At 44.1% G+C, this 15,769-nt stretch overlaps 1 protein-coding gene across 1 annotated transcript in view; it reads right to left on the bottom strand.

Annotated features, from left to right (window-relative positions):
* Nucleotides 1-14,897, bottom strand: part of TMTC2 (transmembrane O-mannosyltransferase targeting cadherins 2) — a 235,291-nt gene extending 220,394 nt beyond the window's left edge. Inside the window, exon 1 of the mRNA XM_085222126.1 lies at nt 14,375-14,897. Coding sequence (XP_085078252.1) covers nt 14,375-14,457 — 83 coding nt within the window. The 5' untranslated portion in view covers nt 14,458-14,897. The remainder of the gene's footprint in view (nt 1-14,374) is intronic.
* Nucleotides 14,898-15,769: the final 872 nt, after the last annotated feature.

Genomic DNA, 15,769 nt, shown 5'->3' with positions numbered 1-15,769 from the left:
ACTGATATACACGATGGCTACAACAGTTGACATAATTATCAAACATCACATAACTCTTACGATAGAGTACTATCAGTATTGGGGGGGGTGAGGGCCTGTAACTTTTGTTTTGCCTCCTCCCCCTTCCAAAAGAAAGCTTCTCCCACTACTAAATAGTTCTGAACAACAAAACATAACAATGGTACTAATTCTTTACATGCATTTGTGCCAAAAAATATAAAATAAAAATATATTACAAGAACGAGCACAGCCCATAAACATTTTCACTGATTCATTATTTAGGACCAGCCAAGCGTTTTATGAATTGTAGTTATTTATTAAGTTTTATATACTCTCTACTTGTTTATGCCCAAAAGGTTCATCCACTTCCCCGCCACAGCTCTCCATCACCCAACAGCAAGGCAGGTCAGACTTCAAACTGTGTCACAAGGGTCTTATTCCTGTAGCCTTGCAGGCCCTCTATCCTGCAAACACTGAGCCATGTGTTTAACTTACTGTATACAAGTAGTCTCACTGAACTCATTCATGAAATTCTAGCCTTATTTAAATTGCCACAAGTTTTATCATTGACTCCAGTTGGACCAGACTTCATGTAATGGGACTATTTACATCCAAAAAGCTGAACACATGTCTAAGTGTTTCTGAAAGCAGTCTTCAGTGTAAACCTGAGCCCTACGTTGCTGTTTTATCTCTTACTGACACTTAAGTCGTACAAAACAATCTGCTTTTATCTTGACCTTATCTACCTAAGGACGCAGTAAACAGCTTATCACTAAAATAAATTATTAAGTCATTTTTCCTTCTTCTTGGAGATTAATAAACAGGCCATTCATCCTCCCCAGTCTGCTAATTTTTACCATCCCAATAAGCACGAGGTAGTTAGTGCATAGTCATCAAGGCACAAATACTGATTTTGCTTAACTGGATACTTCACTCGCTCATTTACAATTTAGAAAAGAATAAACTTCAGGCAGGTACAAGAGACAGAAAAACAGATTAGGTAGCTGCAGTTTTCTTTCCTTAATTACAACAGCAGCAACGTTCAACCAATCTAAATTGAATTCAATTAAATCAACGTTTAGTCAGTTCCCGAAGCAATAGCTGAAATATAATCCCTGTACTTGCTTCCTCATTTAGTTTTATTTAGAATGAGTGAAAGGTGACCCATGTACCTAGCTTCTAACCCTCAGCAGAAAAAAAATGAAAACTGCAAATTCAACAGAGATCCTTTGCTGCAGAAAGCAAAAAGGTAGAAGTTCTTGCTGTACCCGAACTCCTGCTGAAACTCAGAACAATGTCTACAGAAACAAAGACTCTTTGACTAGAAGAAGAAACAACATCCTTTTTTTCTGATTACCATACGGCTTACTATATTTGAGAGCTCAGAAATATCCTAAGGGCATAATTTGATACTAATTTAATCACTCTGTAGGAAGATTCACTGATTGCAGTCCATCTCTTCGTTCCCTCCATGACCTGCACTGTTGGTGCAGACATAAGATAGCACTGCAAGGATGAAAAATTATGTCTGTTATTATATGTGCAATTAAATATGCATATTAAATGCAACTGTCCTGCTATGCACAGGGCTCTTTTGCATTTTACAAAGCAAAATACAGCATGATAAGCAGTCTGCCTTGAGCAACTTATTCTACAAGTGTGTTCACTTACCCTTGGCAGAGGACTAACTGGCATGATTTCAGGTTCATGCTATGAATTATCACAATATCTGCTCTTCCTTAGCAGGACTGTGTTCTGCTACCTCATGCATTTTATATAGGATTCAGTGAGAAATAAGGATAGAAAACAAATACTCTCTACTCACTAGTTATCTTTCTAGAACACGGTACAGCAAATATAAAGTATACCATTGTGCTTTTATATACTCTGCATACATATATGTTTCCCTGTGACTTCTTGTCTTAAAGGAGGTATGCAAAATAAAGTGTTCTCGGGGTTGTTCAAGCAAAAACACTCAGCCATGACTCCCACTGTGCTACACAATGGACAGAAGTCCCTACTGCCCTAACCGTGCTCAGGCAATCAAATGCAACTTACACTTTTAAGCACTGTTATTGAAATTATACGAGGCCAGAAGAAAATAAAACTCAAAAAGTGATTTGAATCCCATCCACCATTCATCACATCACTTGGATTTTTCTTAAATATTTATAGAAAGAATAAGACACTTAGTAACAGTGTTTACACCAAAACCCTGCAAGCTCTTCCACACTTATATTTACCTGTATATTAGCTCTTTATTTGCATGCTTTAGAGTCACTTATTCAGAAAAGGGTACTGTAACATGCTGGGTTTCAGCAAAAAGAAATTGACTTTAAAACCTTTTGGTGCATAACAAGCTCGTACACTTTTTCATGTCATTAACAATTTGCACAGCATGAATATAAACTGAAATTCCTTGCCTATATTAAGCTACTATACAGGGAGCCTCTACAAAATCTACAGATTTCAGACTGCAAGAATTTCAGAGCAAACCAAGCAAAGTCAAGTAGGCACACTGCGGCTGAATTCCTCCATGCAGAAAACATTGCACACATTGCCATTAATTGGTGTTTGATGGATGTTCATGAAGACCAAGTGGTCGATGTGAGCATGGTGAGGTGGTGGGCGGTGCATTTCAGCAGTGGCAACAGTGGGTCACCTCCACTGGCATAGATTTTTATGAGCACGCCATGCAGGTTCTTGTTCATCACTGGCAAAAGTGCATAGCAAATGTCAGTGGCTATGTTGAAAACAGTGTGTTGTAGCCAAGAATTTACTCTATCAAATGGCGTTATTGTGCTCTTTGTTGTAGTTACCATGAAAATAAATAGGACGCATTACATTTGGAGGAACCTAGGTAAATTAAACACAAATGTTGACATCAGATGGACAAAACACTACAGGTATTCTTATATACCTGTAGTTCATATCTTTTACCATTTTTCAAGAGAAATATACTAAATATTAATTCTCATTAATATTATATGATAGTGGATTACACAACTAGGTGAAAGCCAATATTCCTTAGAACTTCTTCCTTAATGGAATCCTTCCCCTACCTCATCAGAGAGTCTGTCAAACTCTAGGAGAATCTTTAACTGTTTTTGGAAGGAATTGTATTTAATGGTTGAAAGGTGTATATTCAAAAATAAGAAAAAAAAGAAAAAAAAGAAATGGCTGACTGTCCCCTGCAGGAGAATTTCCTGCAGAATCTCTCACAGGTTTATCATACTTCTACAAATCAATTTTGGGTGACTACTAATATTTACTTTTTTGTTAACATTCTTACATTATTTTCTTTGTCAAGTGGTAAAAGCAGGCTCTAAATTCCAGAGGACAAACTAACTTCCTGCTGCCTGGACACTTAATCCTTCCTACTTGTTTTAACCCTGTACCAGCTAGCCATGAACACCAAGTACCTAGGTCCATCACATGGTAATTTGGGATTCAGTTTTGAACCGATACAAATCGACTCATTCAACACGAATCAAAGAAGACTTAGAGTCACTTAAAAAGAAAAAAAAAAAAAAGACAATAAAAAAACTTTGGTAAAATTCTACAGCAGAACATACTCAGAGGAATGGGAAACTGCAGCCAATCCGACCTGGCTAAATAGCATCTACACACCTAGCAACTCTATGGAACAAAAGAACTTCCAATATGCTTCCATTCTTACAGCTGAATCATCCTTTTAAAACAGCCAGATGCACACAACCAGATGCCCTTATCATGCTGAGCCAACCAGTGCAATATGTCTGCTAAAGATGCCACTGGCTGCCAAGAGCTGGTAATCACATAAGGGGCAAAAATAGGGAGAGAGGAAGCAGTAAGAGATGTAATGTCTTGCACAGTAGCTGAGGGCACATCCAGCCATACAACTCCAAGCCTCTTGGGGTGGGGATGGCCTTCAGGTTGGGCATCAGCTGCCAGCAGCTCTCCATTAGCCCCATAACCATTAGCCCCATAACGGCACTCAGGGTGCTACAAGCTAACCACAGCTCTGGTGCAGGGCCGATCTCAGCAGTCACTGCAGAGCTCAGGCAGTGCACAGGGGAGGCTGTCAGTGAAGAGCAGCCTGAAGGGATCTCACATGGGATCTGTTTTTAACACAAGGCAACACAAGGAGCCATCTGCTTTCTGGCCTTTCCCCATAGTTAAGTCCTTCTCATTCTAAAAAAAGTGCATCCCAAGAATTCTTCAGAAGCACAGTGTTTATTAAAGAGAAATACTACAGTTCTTAACAACTCATACAAAGAAATGAGTAACGTACTGTGAAATGGAGAGAACACACAGCTAAGTCATCTCATATAAAATACGACATTTACTGAAGTACAATGGTGCTAAAGAGGAAAGACCTGCTTGTGTTACCAAAACAAGCTACTACACACAAAAATGCAATGTTATTAAATTTTTCATAATTCAACTTTGTATTTTTTCTCTCTGCAAGCTTTACTTATATAGCTATGGGGCATTTAAATTATTGTTTTGGCACTGGAACCCTAACTCAGATCAAAAGGCTTTTAAAAAGCCTCCACTTTCTTCTGCTTTAATTATAAAAATGCAAAAGATCAGAAGTTTAATTACAAATTAATTAATTAGAGAATGAAGTACTTCTTCTGCAACTAACTCTACTTTTGCAAGACCAATCTTCCTTTTCTTCCTGAAAGAAAAACAAAAAAAACTTAGTTTCTTCAAGTACAACTGAAATTGTTTGGAGAAAATGAAGAACATACACACTCAAGCTCCCTGGAATTTACTACAGGGAACTTTTTATTAAAATCCAGTTGGTTGTTTTTTGTTTTTTTTTTCTCAGCAAGGAAATACACAAATAGATGTCTACCATTCCCAGAAGTATCTACCACTTTTGGTATGGGATTTGCTGGGGAGGGGTCTGAAAGGTCAAAGACAGGATGGCAGAAAAAGAACCTTGCTAGAGATCCACAAACCTAACTTCCACACAGAGCTTCTCATCTGATTTCAGACTGTTGCCCAGGATGATTCCCTGATGAAATTCAGGCATCAACAAGGAAAGCAAGACCAATACTGTCTTAATCCAAGGCAAAAAAAATTGTCTTGTAGTGGTATCTAGAGGACTGACAACTTACAAAATAAGGCTTGTTAAGATACTGTGCCGTTTCTGAGCCTAAGCCTCCCACTTGAGCCTAATTACCTCTTCATCTTTTTATTGAACAAAAAAAAAAAAATCAAAACAATTAACCAACACTACAGCCCCACTAAGCAGTCAAATCAAATAAAGACAGTATATAAGTGAAGGGACGATTGCACCTTCCTCTTCATATAATTGATGGAAATAAGAGGATATGGCAGGGCACAGTATTCCTTCAAATATTTTTATGTGAAAACAAAAAGAGGTTGTTGGTTTTTTTGTTTGTTTGTTTTTGTTTGTTTGGGTGAGTTTTTTGTGGTTTTGTTTTTAAAGAGTATGAAGAATGAAAGAGAGTACTTTAATAAGAGAAATCCCCAGTGTTACATGGGTTAGGAAAGTTATTGTATTGGCTGTAGAGGCAACAGCAAGCATCTCACTTGAATTTCTAACTGGATCTAAACGCCTTCTCAAACTGTAGAGTACAAGTCCACACAAACAAGAGAGCCAGCCGTAACTGATTAGGACCCATGAATGTGATGACACTGCAACACAGAGTCAAGAACATTTGGGTTATCACAGAGTTAGAATATGGCTAAAATCACAAACGGACATAGAATGAGAAAGAGGAAGTGACAAAGAACTAAAAACTCTGTAAAGACATACATACTGTGTTTTTTAAAAGGCAAACTAAGTTTATTGTTTCACATACTGCTGTGCTCTATAGTTGGTGAGATTCTCCCTGTGCATTCTCCTGTACCCGCAAAAAATAAAATAAAATTAAATAAATAAAATAAAACCTGAAAAAGATGGGATTAAACTATACAAAGGCACAAAAAGACTCTAAAAATTCCCAGAAGAGACTTATATTTTCGGAACTAGCACTTTAAGATTTCACGTTAGGTTCCTGGAACAAATTAGTCACTTGAAGAAAAAAGCATTCTGGATTAGCAGTTCTAGTTCTGATCCAAGATGTTGACCTATTACTTCACAATTCAGTGAACTGAATCCCTCACTGCAAAGTGACCACTATTACAAAGCAGACCATTTCTGTCTACCATCTGGAGGCCACATTAGCCCTCCTATCTTTACACACTGATGCTTGTCTCCTCATGACATCTCTCATTTCTTCTCCTACTGGAAACTAGATGAAGCCTTAATACGCAAACTCATCCACAAAACCAAATCAAGCTCAGTGCTAGTTGGGTAGCTTTCAGAGTTGGATTTTGTCAGGACTCTTGTTTTCCATTATCAGAGGGACAGAAAATTCTCAGAAAAGCAATAAAAAACAAAGTTATGCTTACTGAGGGCAGGTAACCACACAAACAGAAAAGCTAAGTACAGAAATCGAATGTTGTCTCCAAATTGGGACTGCAAACATTTGTGGTGTGCCTACTTTTCATTTAGGCATTTGAGAGGGTTCCAAGACTGGTCTCTCACTAGAGGGATGTCGTAAGCACAGGACGCAGGCTGTTCTGCAGCGAGAATGGGCAATGTCTTGGAGAAGGGCATAACGGAGCATGGCTCCTCTGCCCAGGGCCAATTATTAATCGTTTAATCTAAAAAGTCAGGGGGTGGGAAAGGAAGACAGAATAAAGATCTAGGAGCAGTTTAAGCTGCTGCTGAGTGGGTTTGTTTCCATGACAATTTTGGTCACTGAATTGTGACCCCATTTCAAGCATTCAAGCCTTTTTTAGGATTTAAGTATGCAAATTAACAAGTTGCATGAAAATAACATCCAGACACTGGCAAAGACTTTACAGCGATAGTTCTGCTACCAATTACCGCCTTGTTCCTCTGAACTAATACCAGACTGACTAAAGCAGATAGGAGTTAAAATCACATAACCCTCTCATTAGCAAAATAGCCTAGAGTAACACTAAGCTGAGAAAAATCCACCCTGGAAACAGGATGTTAAGCTTGGAAAAAGCTGTCCTCACTTGAAACACAGGTCAGAGTTCAGGGAGGGGTTTTCTGCTCTACTGACAGATCCGTAATAGGGGATGCCACAGGCCCATCCAGTTGCCTAGCAGTGATGGTCTGCACCATCATATGGAAAATCTGCTTTCCCTCACCTGTAAAACTGTGGCCCAGTCTGTGCTGGAGAGCAGGGAGTGCTCACCGCCAGCAGGGACCACCAAATAAATCCAAGAGCCCTTGGAAGACTTCAAAGGGAAGTCTATCCAGTTCTCTGGTGGAGGATGGATGCTGGAAAACACCTGGTCTCAAGTTTTAAGCATAAAGCAAAATCCCATTAGTTTATTTACTATGTGGACTGTATATACCCCCACACACTCTTTTAGAGATTACAGATTTTGTAACACATTTTGCAGCAATTAAAAAGATGAGGTGAAAGAGAGATGGTATGTGATGACAGTAAATGAGCATTATTTACCTCCAGCTGAAACCTCTTACTATTCCTGAAAAACCTCTACATAAAACCTCCATAAAATGAATCCTAACAGCAATTCACGTTGTGCTGGTGTGGCGGTTTCACACCAGTAGGCAACTCAGTATCACCACACGGCTCTCTCACTCCCCCTCTTAAACCAAATAGGGGGATAAAATAGGATGAAATAGAGCTTGAAGATCAGGATAACAACAGGGAAATCACTCTCTAATTACCAACACGGTCAAAACAAAAACAGACTCAGTACAGGGTTATTAATATAATTTACTATCTATTGATAACTGATTAGAGCAGTGAGAACTAAAAGACACTCCCGTCTTCCTCCTTCTGCTTCCTTCTCATAAGAAGCACAGGAGAAGAGGAGCTGCAGTTAGTTTATACTGCTTCATCTCCACCACTGCTTCATAGTCACTCTACCCGTGCTCCACGTGGGATCCCTCCTATGGAATGCCACCCTTCCTGAACTGACACTCTCTGCATTTTCTACAGGCTGCCGCTCTCCAAGCACTGCTCCAACACAGGTCCATACCATACGGCTCACCCTTGAAGCACTGCCCTGCACGAGCAGCAGCTCTCCCAGCCCTCCTGTCCCACCACAATATCCTCCCCATGGGCTGCTGCTCCTGCCCAGAGTGCTCCTGTGAGGGCTCACCACGGCTGCACATGGAGATCTGCTCTGCGTGGTGCCCATGGGCTGCAGGGGGACAGCCTGCTTCACCGTGGGCCTCTTCTGGGCTGCAAAGAGCTTCTGCTCTATGCCTGGAGCACCTCCTGCCCTGACCATAGTGGTTGCAGGGTTGTCTCTCTCCCAGCTGCTGTTTTTCCCTTTCTTAGATCTGCTCTCCCAGGGCACACACAGTATCACTCACTGCTCGTCTGCCCAGCCGTGGGGCCCTTCTGAAGCAGCTGGAGCTGGCTCTGATCTGACAAGGAACAGCAGCTGGGCTCACCTCACTGAAGCTACCTCTGCAGCTCCCCCACTACCAACACCTTGCCACAAAAAAACAATACACCCAGGGAACACAAGGATTAGTATTTAAGGACATCACTTCTACTTTTTCTCCCTCTTCAAGCGTAGGGCCAGAGACTGCTCAAAAGGCAGTGCATCAGAGCATAATGGCCAGTGATCCCTCTCCAAGGGGCACTGGATGAACAAGTCTCATTGGCCTCAAACTGATTTACTGATTTTCTTCTTCTTCAAAGTGAAATAGAGTTTGACAGATACATGATCCTTAACTGACATCCCAGCAATCCAGCAGATTTGTTTCACAATAAGCGGTCAAATGAGTAACAGCAGCACCATATTATTCCTCAGCAGAAGGCAGAGCCTAAGGGAACATCGCCGCCTTTTGCAGATGACCATTACGAGCCATCCACAGGTCTGAGAAGTTAACAAACTGAGCAGTAGAGTCAATATGTTAAATAGTGTCCAGGGTATGATTCCAGAAAACATCTCCTGTGGCGCTTCAAGTTTCATTCAGCAATGGGAATTGGGCTTTCGGAAAAAAAGGTTCAACGTGGAGTCCCGTGGAGCACAAAACTGGGAAGTGAATTGCAGGATTTGCACCCTCTCCCGCTTACTTGGGAGGGCCCACCTGTGCAAGTCATAACTTGAATTTCTCAGGTCTAGAAGACCATCCTGAGGCTACTGGTATGCGACTTAAGAACCAGATCTGGAAGTGAAATGGAATCCCACGGTCATCCTGACTTAACCAATCCTCCCACACAACAAGCACCCCATTTAAAGGTACATAAGGAGAGTCTATATGATCACACACCTCAAGCAGGAAAGCACAGGAGCTCAAGAGCTGCCACGCTGTCAAAGACCAGCAAGAGGCATCTGCAACCCTGAGAAATATAAAAAAGAGACTGCCCTGGGAGCCAAAGCATCAGAGAAGAAAGAACTTTTGGCCTAAGATTCAGATGTTCAGGTAAAACATTTCCATCTTTCAATCCACATTTCTGACAAACATTAGCAATGATGGATTGTTTAAAAAAAGACAGTTGATCCAAAAGCTGAGTCAAGCCTGCAAAGTAATTCAAGGACCAAAATGATAAAATCTAACTGTAAACATTGGCCCAAATAACAGATTCGTTTTCACATAAATAACAATGAGAACAAGCATTTCTCTCTTCAGATTTAGTCTGTTTCTCCAACTGTATGTTTGGAGCAACTTTCACCACAGGTTGCCAGCAGGCTTGCATCTACAGCTTCAGCATCAAATATTTCAGTTAAAGAAAGAAATTCCATAAACAAACAGCAAAGCCTGCTTCAGTCAGATTCACTAGGAAAAAAAAAAAAAATCGTAGCAGTCAACAAGGAAAAGGCAAGCTTCCAGATGAGGGAGGCAAAGTAGATCTAGTTCAGCATTCCTGCAGCTATCAGATGGTTAACAAATTGAGATGAGAGACTTCTGCGCCTTCTGAGCAACTTTCACTCTGGCAAACTTAAAGGATTCAGAAGCGCAGCTGGAATACATATGGGAGATGCAGGAGAAAGTGGATCATTTGAATTTGTAACTCCATTGTGCGCTGGAAGAACTTCCTGCAGATGAGCTACCTCCCACCAGTGACACAGGGAGACTCTCCGTCTGCTAACAGTCATGAATTTATTCTCTGAACCACCTACCAAAAGCAGCACGGCTTATGCGAGTGGTATATATGTAACAGAAATCTTAAAATAAAGCCTGTGGAGACAATTTCTTTTTTGCTTCCAAATACCTCTATACTAGAGCATCCTCATTGCAGGAAAAAAAAAAAAGACACCACAGAACACCACATTATCTTGATGAAGCAGATTTTATATTTTGATCAAAGTGTTTTATTCAACACAAATTTTTATGCACAAATGCTTTTAAAGCTGAAGTCAAATATATCTTTAGATGACGTTCAGCATTGAAAATAGAACAGACATCATAGTAATGGAACATTATCAAGCCAGATTCATCCTGCCAGGCAGTCAGTTACTGGCTTGCCTGGTTGATCCTCAAATACAATACTTTAAAACTATGCTGCCTCAGTTACTCAGGCATCCTCTCTGGATTACAGTTTGCCTTATCAGCGAACACAAGGGCATGCTTCATTTACAAAATATCCTTATGGTCATTTGAAATTAGCACGTTTAAGACACAAAAGCAGGGGCAACGGGAAAACACTACAGATAAGCACGAATGTCCCCTTCTTCAATTTTCCTCCACAGCTGGCCTCACTACTGGAATTGAAAAGATTGCAGCCACCTGAGAACTGAATCTACTGAAGCCTGTTGGAGAGGTGCACTTGGAGCTGAGGAACAGAGTAGATGACAAAAAGGAGCCATAAAAATCACAGATGTAAATTAATAATCAAATATACACATTCAACAAGGAGACAGATGGCAAGCAATTTTCCCCAGTGTACTTACACTTGTTCTTCTAGTGCCTGTATTTGGGTCACTTGCTAGATTAATTCTCATGGGCAGACCCAACAGAGGTACTGTGCAATGGGCATGGCCTCAGACCATTTCCAAATTATGTAAAATTGACACTACAGCACAAAAGCATTCATCAGGATTTCTTCAATGCAGCTTGTAACACTGTAGCTTTCGAACAAAGCTGTTTGATGTTGTTTCTCCCACCAGCAAGGCTGCCCCACTCAGGCCCATTAAACAAAACGCAGCACAAACCGCAGAGATCTGGCCAGCGCTGCCACGTTTCATGGAGGCATCCTTCGAGGAGCCAGAAGTCTGGTAAAACTGATGCTCCAGAAAATACACACAGTGGGCACTGAGAAGATGCACCACTCAGCGTTAAAGATCCCTCCTAGTGGCCCCCTCAAACCATGCCTTCCTTCTGCCATTTGGGAGGACAAAGGAAGACTTCAATGCATGAGTAGCTTCCGACACGCACCGCAGCAGCGTATGACCCCAGGACTCTCAGAGCACTAAATCTTCCACACCCCAGCGACAGGCTGACAGGGATCTGTCCTGCTTAGCACAGGTCGCACGAGGGGCCCGCAGCTCAGATTGCCTGCTGGGGTGGGCTCAAGCGGCAAGGAAAAATAATGATGCCAGGCTGTTAGCCTCACTGCAGCCATAGGCTTCCCTCCTGCGATGCGGGTAGATATTAGCCTGAAACAAGGGTTGCATGTGCAGCGACTGGAGATTAGCTCCCCTTAATCTGGCAAGGAGCTGGATTTAACACAGTGCAATATGTTAGATCTTCAATACATTTGCAGGAATGAAAATTGCATTTCTTCCTATCCTCTTCTTACTGCTTCCGAATTGATTTTGCTCAACAATAAGTAAACGTTTATTAATATGCATTGTGAGCTCATCATGGCCTTAGACATGCATCCACCCCTCTCCCTACATTTGTCTCTTCTTTCAAGAGAATGCAAGTCATATCCATTTTAAAATTAAAAACAAAAAAAAGCAAAAAGAATGAGAAATATATTTATTTGTTCCAAAATGAACAGGGTTATTACTGATTTCCTCCCCAGTAATCTACACATTTCTCTAGAAAATATCACAGTTGCCTGTGAAAATTACAGCAGCAGGGAAGGGGGTGACAAAAGCTCGTTTCCAAGGTACACAGAGAAAACAACAGTGACTCCTCATTACACTGAGCTCTCAGGTTTAGAAGCTGTCACTTTCATTCACACTAATCAATAAGCCAATCGATCTAAGAGATCACATTTGCACTGATTATGCGCATGTCACGTTATCCAGCATGAAAGCAGCAGTGAGTTAGGCAGACTCAAAATGAAAAGTGAGAACGAATACTTTTTAAATTCATTCAATTTCAGTTTCATTGGGTGAAGGGTAGGAAACAAAATATTGAATTCTTTGATATAAAGTCATAAACCTCAGAGTACAAGTAAGTTTGTTATATCACTGCCCGTACAGGCTTTGGTTTGGTGCAGTGCAGCCGCTAAAATATTAAGTTTTACCATTGGGAAATTGATTTTGTTCTAAGAAGTTTTTACGATGCCACTTAATCTTAACCAACCTACATAAAAACATAGAGAAAGCAATTACAGACACCCTTTATAAAGTAAGCTTGATCACTATATTAAAAAAATAAAATAAAAAACAACAGTCTGATCTAATTTCAATACACTTGGCAAAGGAAGCAGAAAAAGGTAAAGCAATATGCTGCCCTCCTGAAACGGATTGCAGGTTCCTAGCGTAAAGGCACAATCTTGATTCACTTGAAGTTAGTAGCATGATCCATCTCCCACATGGGGGACCACGTCCTACAGCTCCAGCATCAACCTCCTTTCCTCTGTTACTTTTCAAGTAGGCTCCTGCAGGGCAGCAAGATCTTGTGATTACCGTTAAGGGAAAACCTTCAGGTCTGAGCGCTGGCTGTTGTCATCCCTAGCCCCACAATTACCAGAAAGCAACAACCTTCCTGCCTTTCCCTTCCAGTGCTGCAGTTGAAAGGCACCCTAATTGGATGACCCTGCATACGGGACTGCCATTAATTGGCTTTTAGAGCGCTCTAGTGAATACCTAAACCTTAGTTCAAATGATGAGAAGCGCTCTTTAGTTACAAGGTAAACACATCAGCATAGCTTTGCTTCAGAAACACCTTTTAAACAGTATGGGATAAACGTTATAAAGGCAGCATGCAACTATCTTTTCCACCCTTCCCAAGACAACACTCAATATCCCTATTTCCAAGCTGTGTTAAAGCACACTCAGGCAGGAGCAACAGTAACCTTGACCTCCGCATGAACACTATCAGGCAACACTTCAAACTGCTTTGTACGTCAAGCCAAATTGAACTGGCCTGCGGGACAGGCTTACAGGCACGTCCTTAAACAACCCAGTTCTGCCTGAATACTGCAGCATACACTGCTTAGGGTTACGCAAATACTCAACTTCTGCAGTTCTCAGCTTCAACAAGCGGGTTGAAAGTAGTGTCAGTGTCAGAATACTGCTTTCTATTGGTTCAACTCAGTCCCTGCCTAGCGGAATAATGGCTGATTTTTTTTTTTCCTTATATTACTGTTCTTGCATTACGTTTTCAGATGTTAAAAAAGGCTTAAAAAAACAAACCCCTGTCCGTAACCGGAAAGCTCACACAAACACCAGAAACAAGTAATCGCTCCACAGGACTTCGTGTCAATGACGCCAGGGACCGAAGCCCGAGCTGCCCCGCTCCGAGGGGACGCGGCTCCACACCGCCGCAGTCCTGAGGACGCTGTGGGAACGGTGTCGTTCCTCTCGCCGCGGCAGGTGCACCGCCGGCAGCAGCCCGAGGGAGGCGGCCCGGGTTCAGCGCACCGACCGGACGCTGCCCCGTCGCACCCCGCGGGACTGCTCGCACCGCCCGGACGCACCGTGCCCTCCCGCCCGCCTCCCTCCGCAGGGCGCTGCGAGGCACCAACGCCAACCCGCTCCGCGGGACACCTCCGGGCGGAGGGGAGGAGAAGGGCCGCCGAGAAGCTGTCAAAGTAAATCCCGGCTCGCTTCTCGGATGGTTTAATTCCAACGGTGCATGAAACACCCCAGGACGGTTCATAAGTTTAGCCAGGCATGCTGTTCTCCCTAATACATTTTAATTACGCATCCGTTCTAACTGCAATCAGATCAAGCCAGCGGAAAAGGCACCAATCGGAATGCCCGGCGGCCAGCCCCGCCCGGCGCTCGGAGGAGCGGCACCTCGTGCCCCGCCGGCACCCCAATCCCTGCTCCCGGCACGGGACGCCCGAAGTCGCGGCAGCGCCCGCCAGAAGGGCAGGCTGGCAGCGAGATGTCACGGCCCCGTCAACGTCCCCGCCGCCGGCACCGGCGATCCGGGCTCCCCGTTCCCCCGACCCCCAGCCGTCCGGCCCGGCCCCACCGCCGGCAGGTGTGCCCCGGCCCGTCGTACCTGTCATCGTAGCAGAAGTCGGCGCCCAGCGTGTTGAGGTAGAGGGCGAGCCCCAGGGCGCTGCTCACCAACTCCGCGCTCATCTCTCCGCCCGTCGCCGCGCTCGCACCGGGGCAGCTCCCCGCCCCGGCCTCCCGCGCCAGCCCCGAGGCGGCCACTCCGCCGCCGTCGCCGTCCACCCCCTGGCTCCGCGGGCGCCGCTCCGCGCTCCGCCGGCGGCCGCAGCCTGACGGCGTCCCCCGCTCCTTCGCCGCCCCCTAACCCATGGCAGCGGGGCGAGTGGCGGCGAGAGCGCGGCTAAGCGGGGTGCAGCGGCGGCGGTGCCGGTGCCGCCCTCTTCCTACAGCTCCCGGACGCTTCTGCTACCGGTGCTTCTGCCGCCACCACACCGCCCGGTCCCGGCCCGCGCCCCCCTCGCTGCCGAGCCGGGCGCCGCCGCCGAGGCTCTGGGAGCGCCCGCGTGGGGCGCCCCGGGCTCCCACCGCGCCTGCGTGCCGGACCGCCCCGCGCCCGCCCCTTCGTGCCGCCTGTCCCGCCCCGCGCCCCGCCCGCACCACGGGCGGCTCCGATCCGACACCGGCCAGAGATCCGGCTCTTGCACAGGCAGGGTGCGGCTGCTCCCTGCCCGGCTGCGGCTCGCTTCGATGCTGCCGCCAATCTCGAAATCTTTTTCTCTCTCCGCTTTCCTGCTTTCTTCCTGTGTGGTTTTTTTGTGTTTTTTTTTTTTTTTTTTGTCCTTTGTGTCTTTTTTTTTCTCTGGTTTTTTTTCTTTTTTTTTCTTTGCTCTCTGCCGCTTTTTCTTCCTTTTCCCATCTTTCTTTAACTTTTTTTCCTGCTCCCACCTATTCCTTCTTCTTACTTCCCCCTCACCTCATGTCAGCTGCAAACTTGGCAGAAAGGAGTCCTACCCATGGCACACCTGTGATGGAGGGTTCCCTGTTTCTCTCTCTGTCAGAGTGGGCATCTGTGGGGACTTCTGGGCTTCCAGTGTTGCAGAACCAAACCAAACCTTTGAAAAGTGGCAAGGAAACAAGCACACCCCTAAGCCAGCACTGTGATCTGGAGCTCCTGGAGAGGCATAGCTGGAGATGGGCAGTATGAGTGTCTGCACTAAATGACCTGCTCCAGAAACCCAGCTGTGGAAAATAATATGTTTAAGCCATCCTCAGTAATCATGGACACGGACACACAGAATTATGACAAGGGCCTGGTCCATCAAGCTGATTGTTTCCTTTTTTTTTTTTTTTTAGAGTTATTAACATCCTGCTTCCATTTTCTGCCAGCTACTCCTTCGCAACCATTCCTGGTGTTTTCTATCAAGTGGCCATCATGCTGTCCCGGAAGAATGGAAGTCTGTACAGTAAGCTGCATCTAATAAGACGGAAAGCTTTTAAC

Source organism: Meleagris gallopavo, chromosome 1 (assembly GCF_905368555.1).
Source record: "Meleagris gallopavo chromosome 1, MGAL_WU_HG_1.1, whole genome shotgun sequence".
Classification (NCBI taxonomy): domain Eukaryota; kingdom Metazoa; phylum Chordata; class Aves; order Galliformes; family Phasianidae; genus Meleagris; species Meleagris gallopavo.
This window is presented reverse-complemented; position numbering and strand designations above follow the sequence as displayed.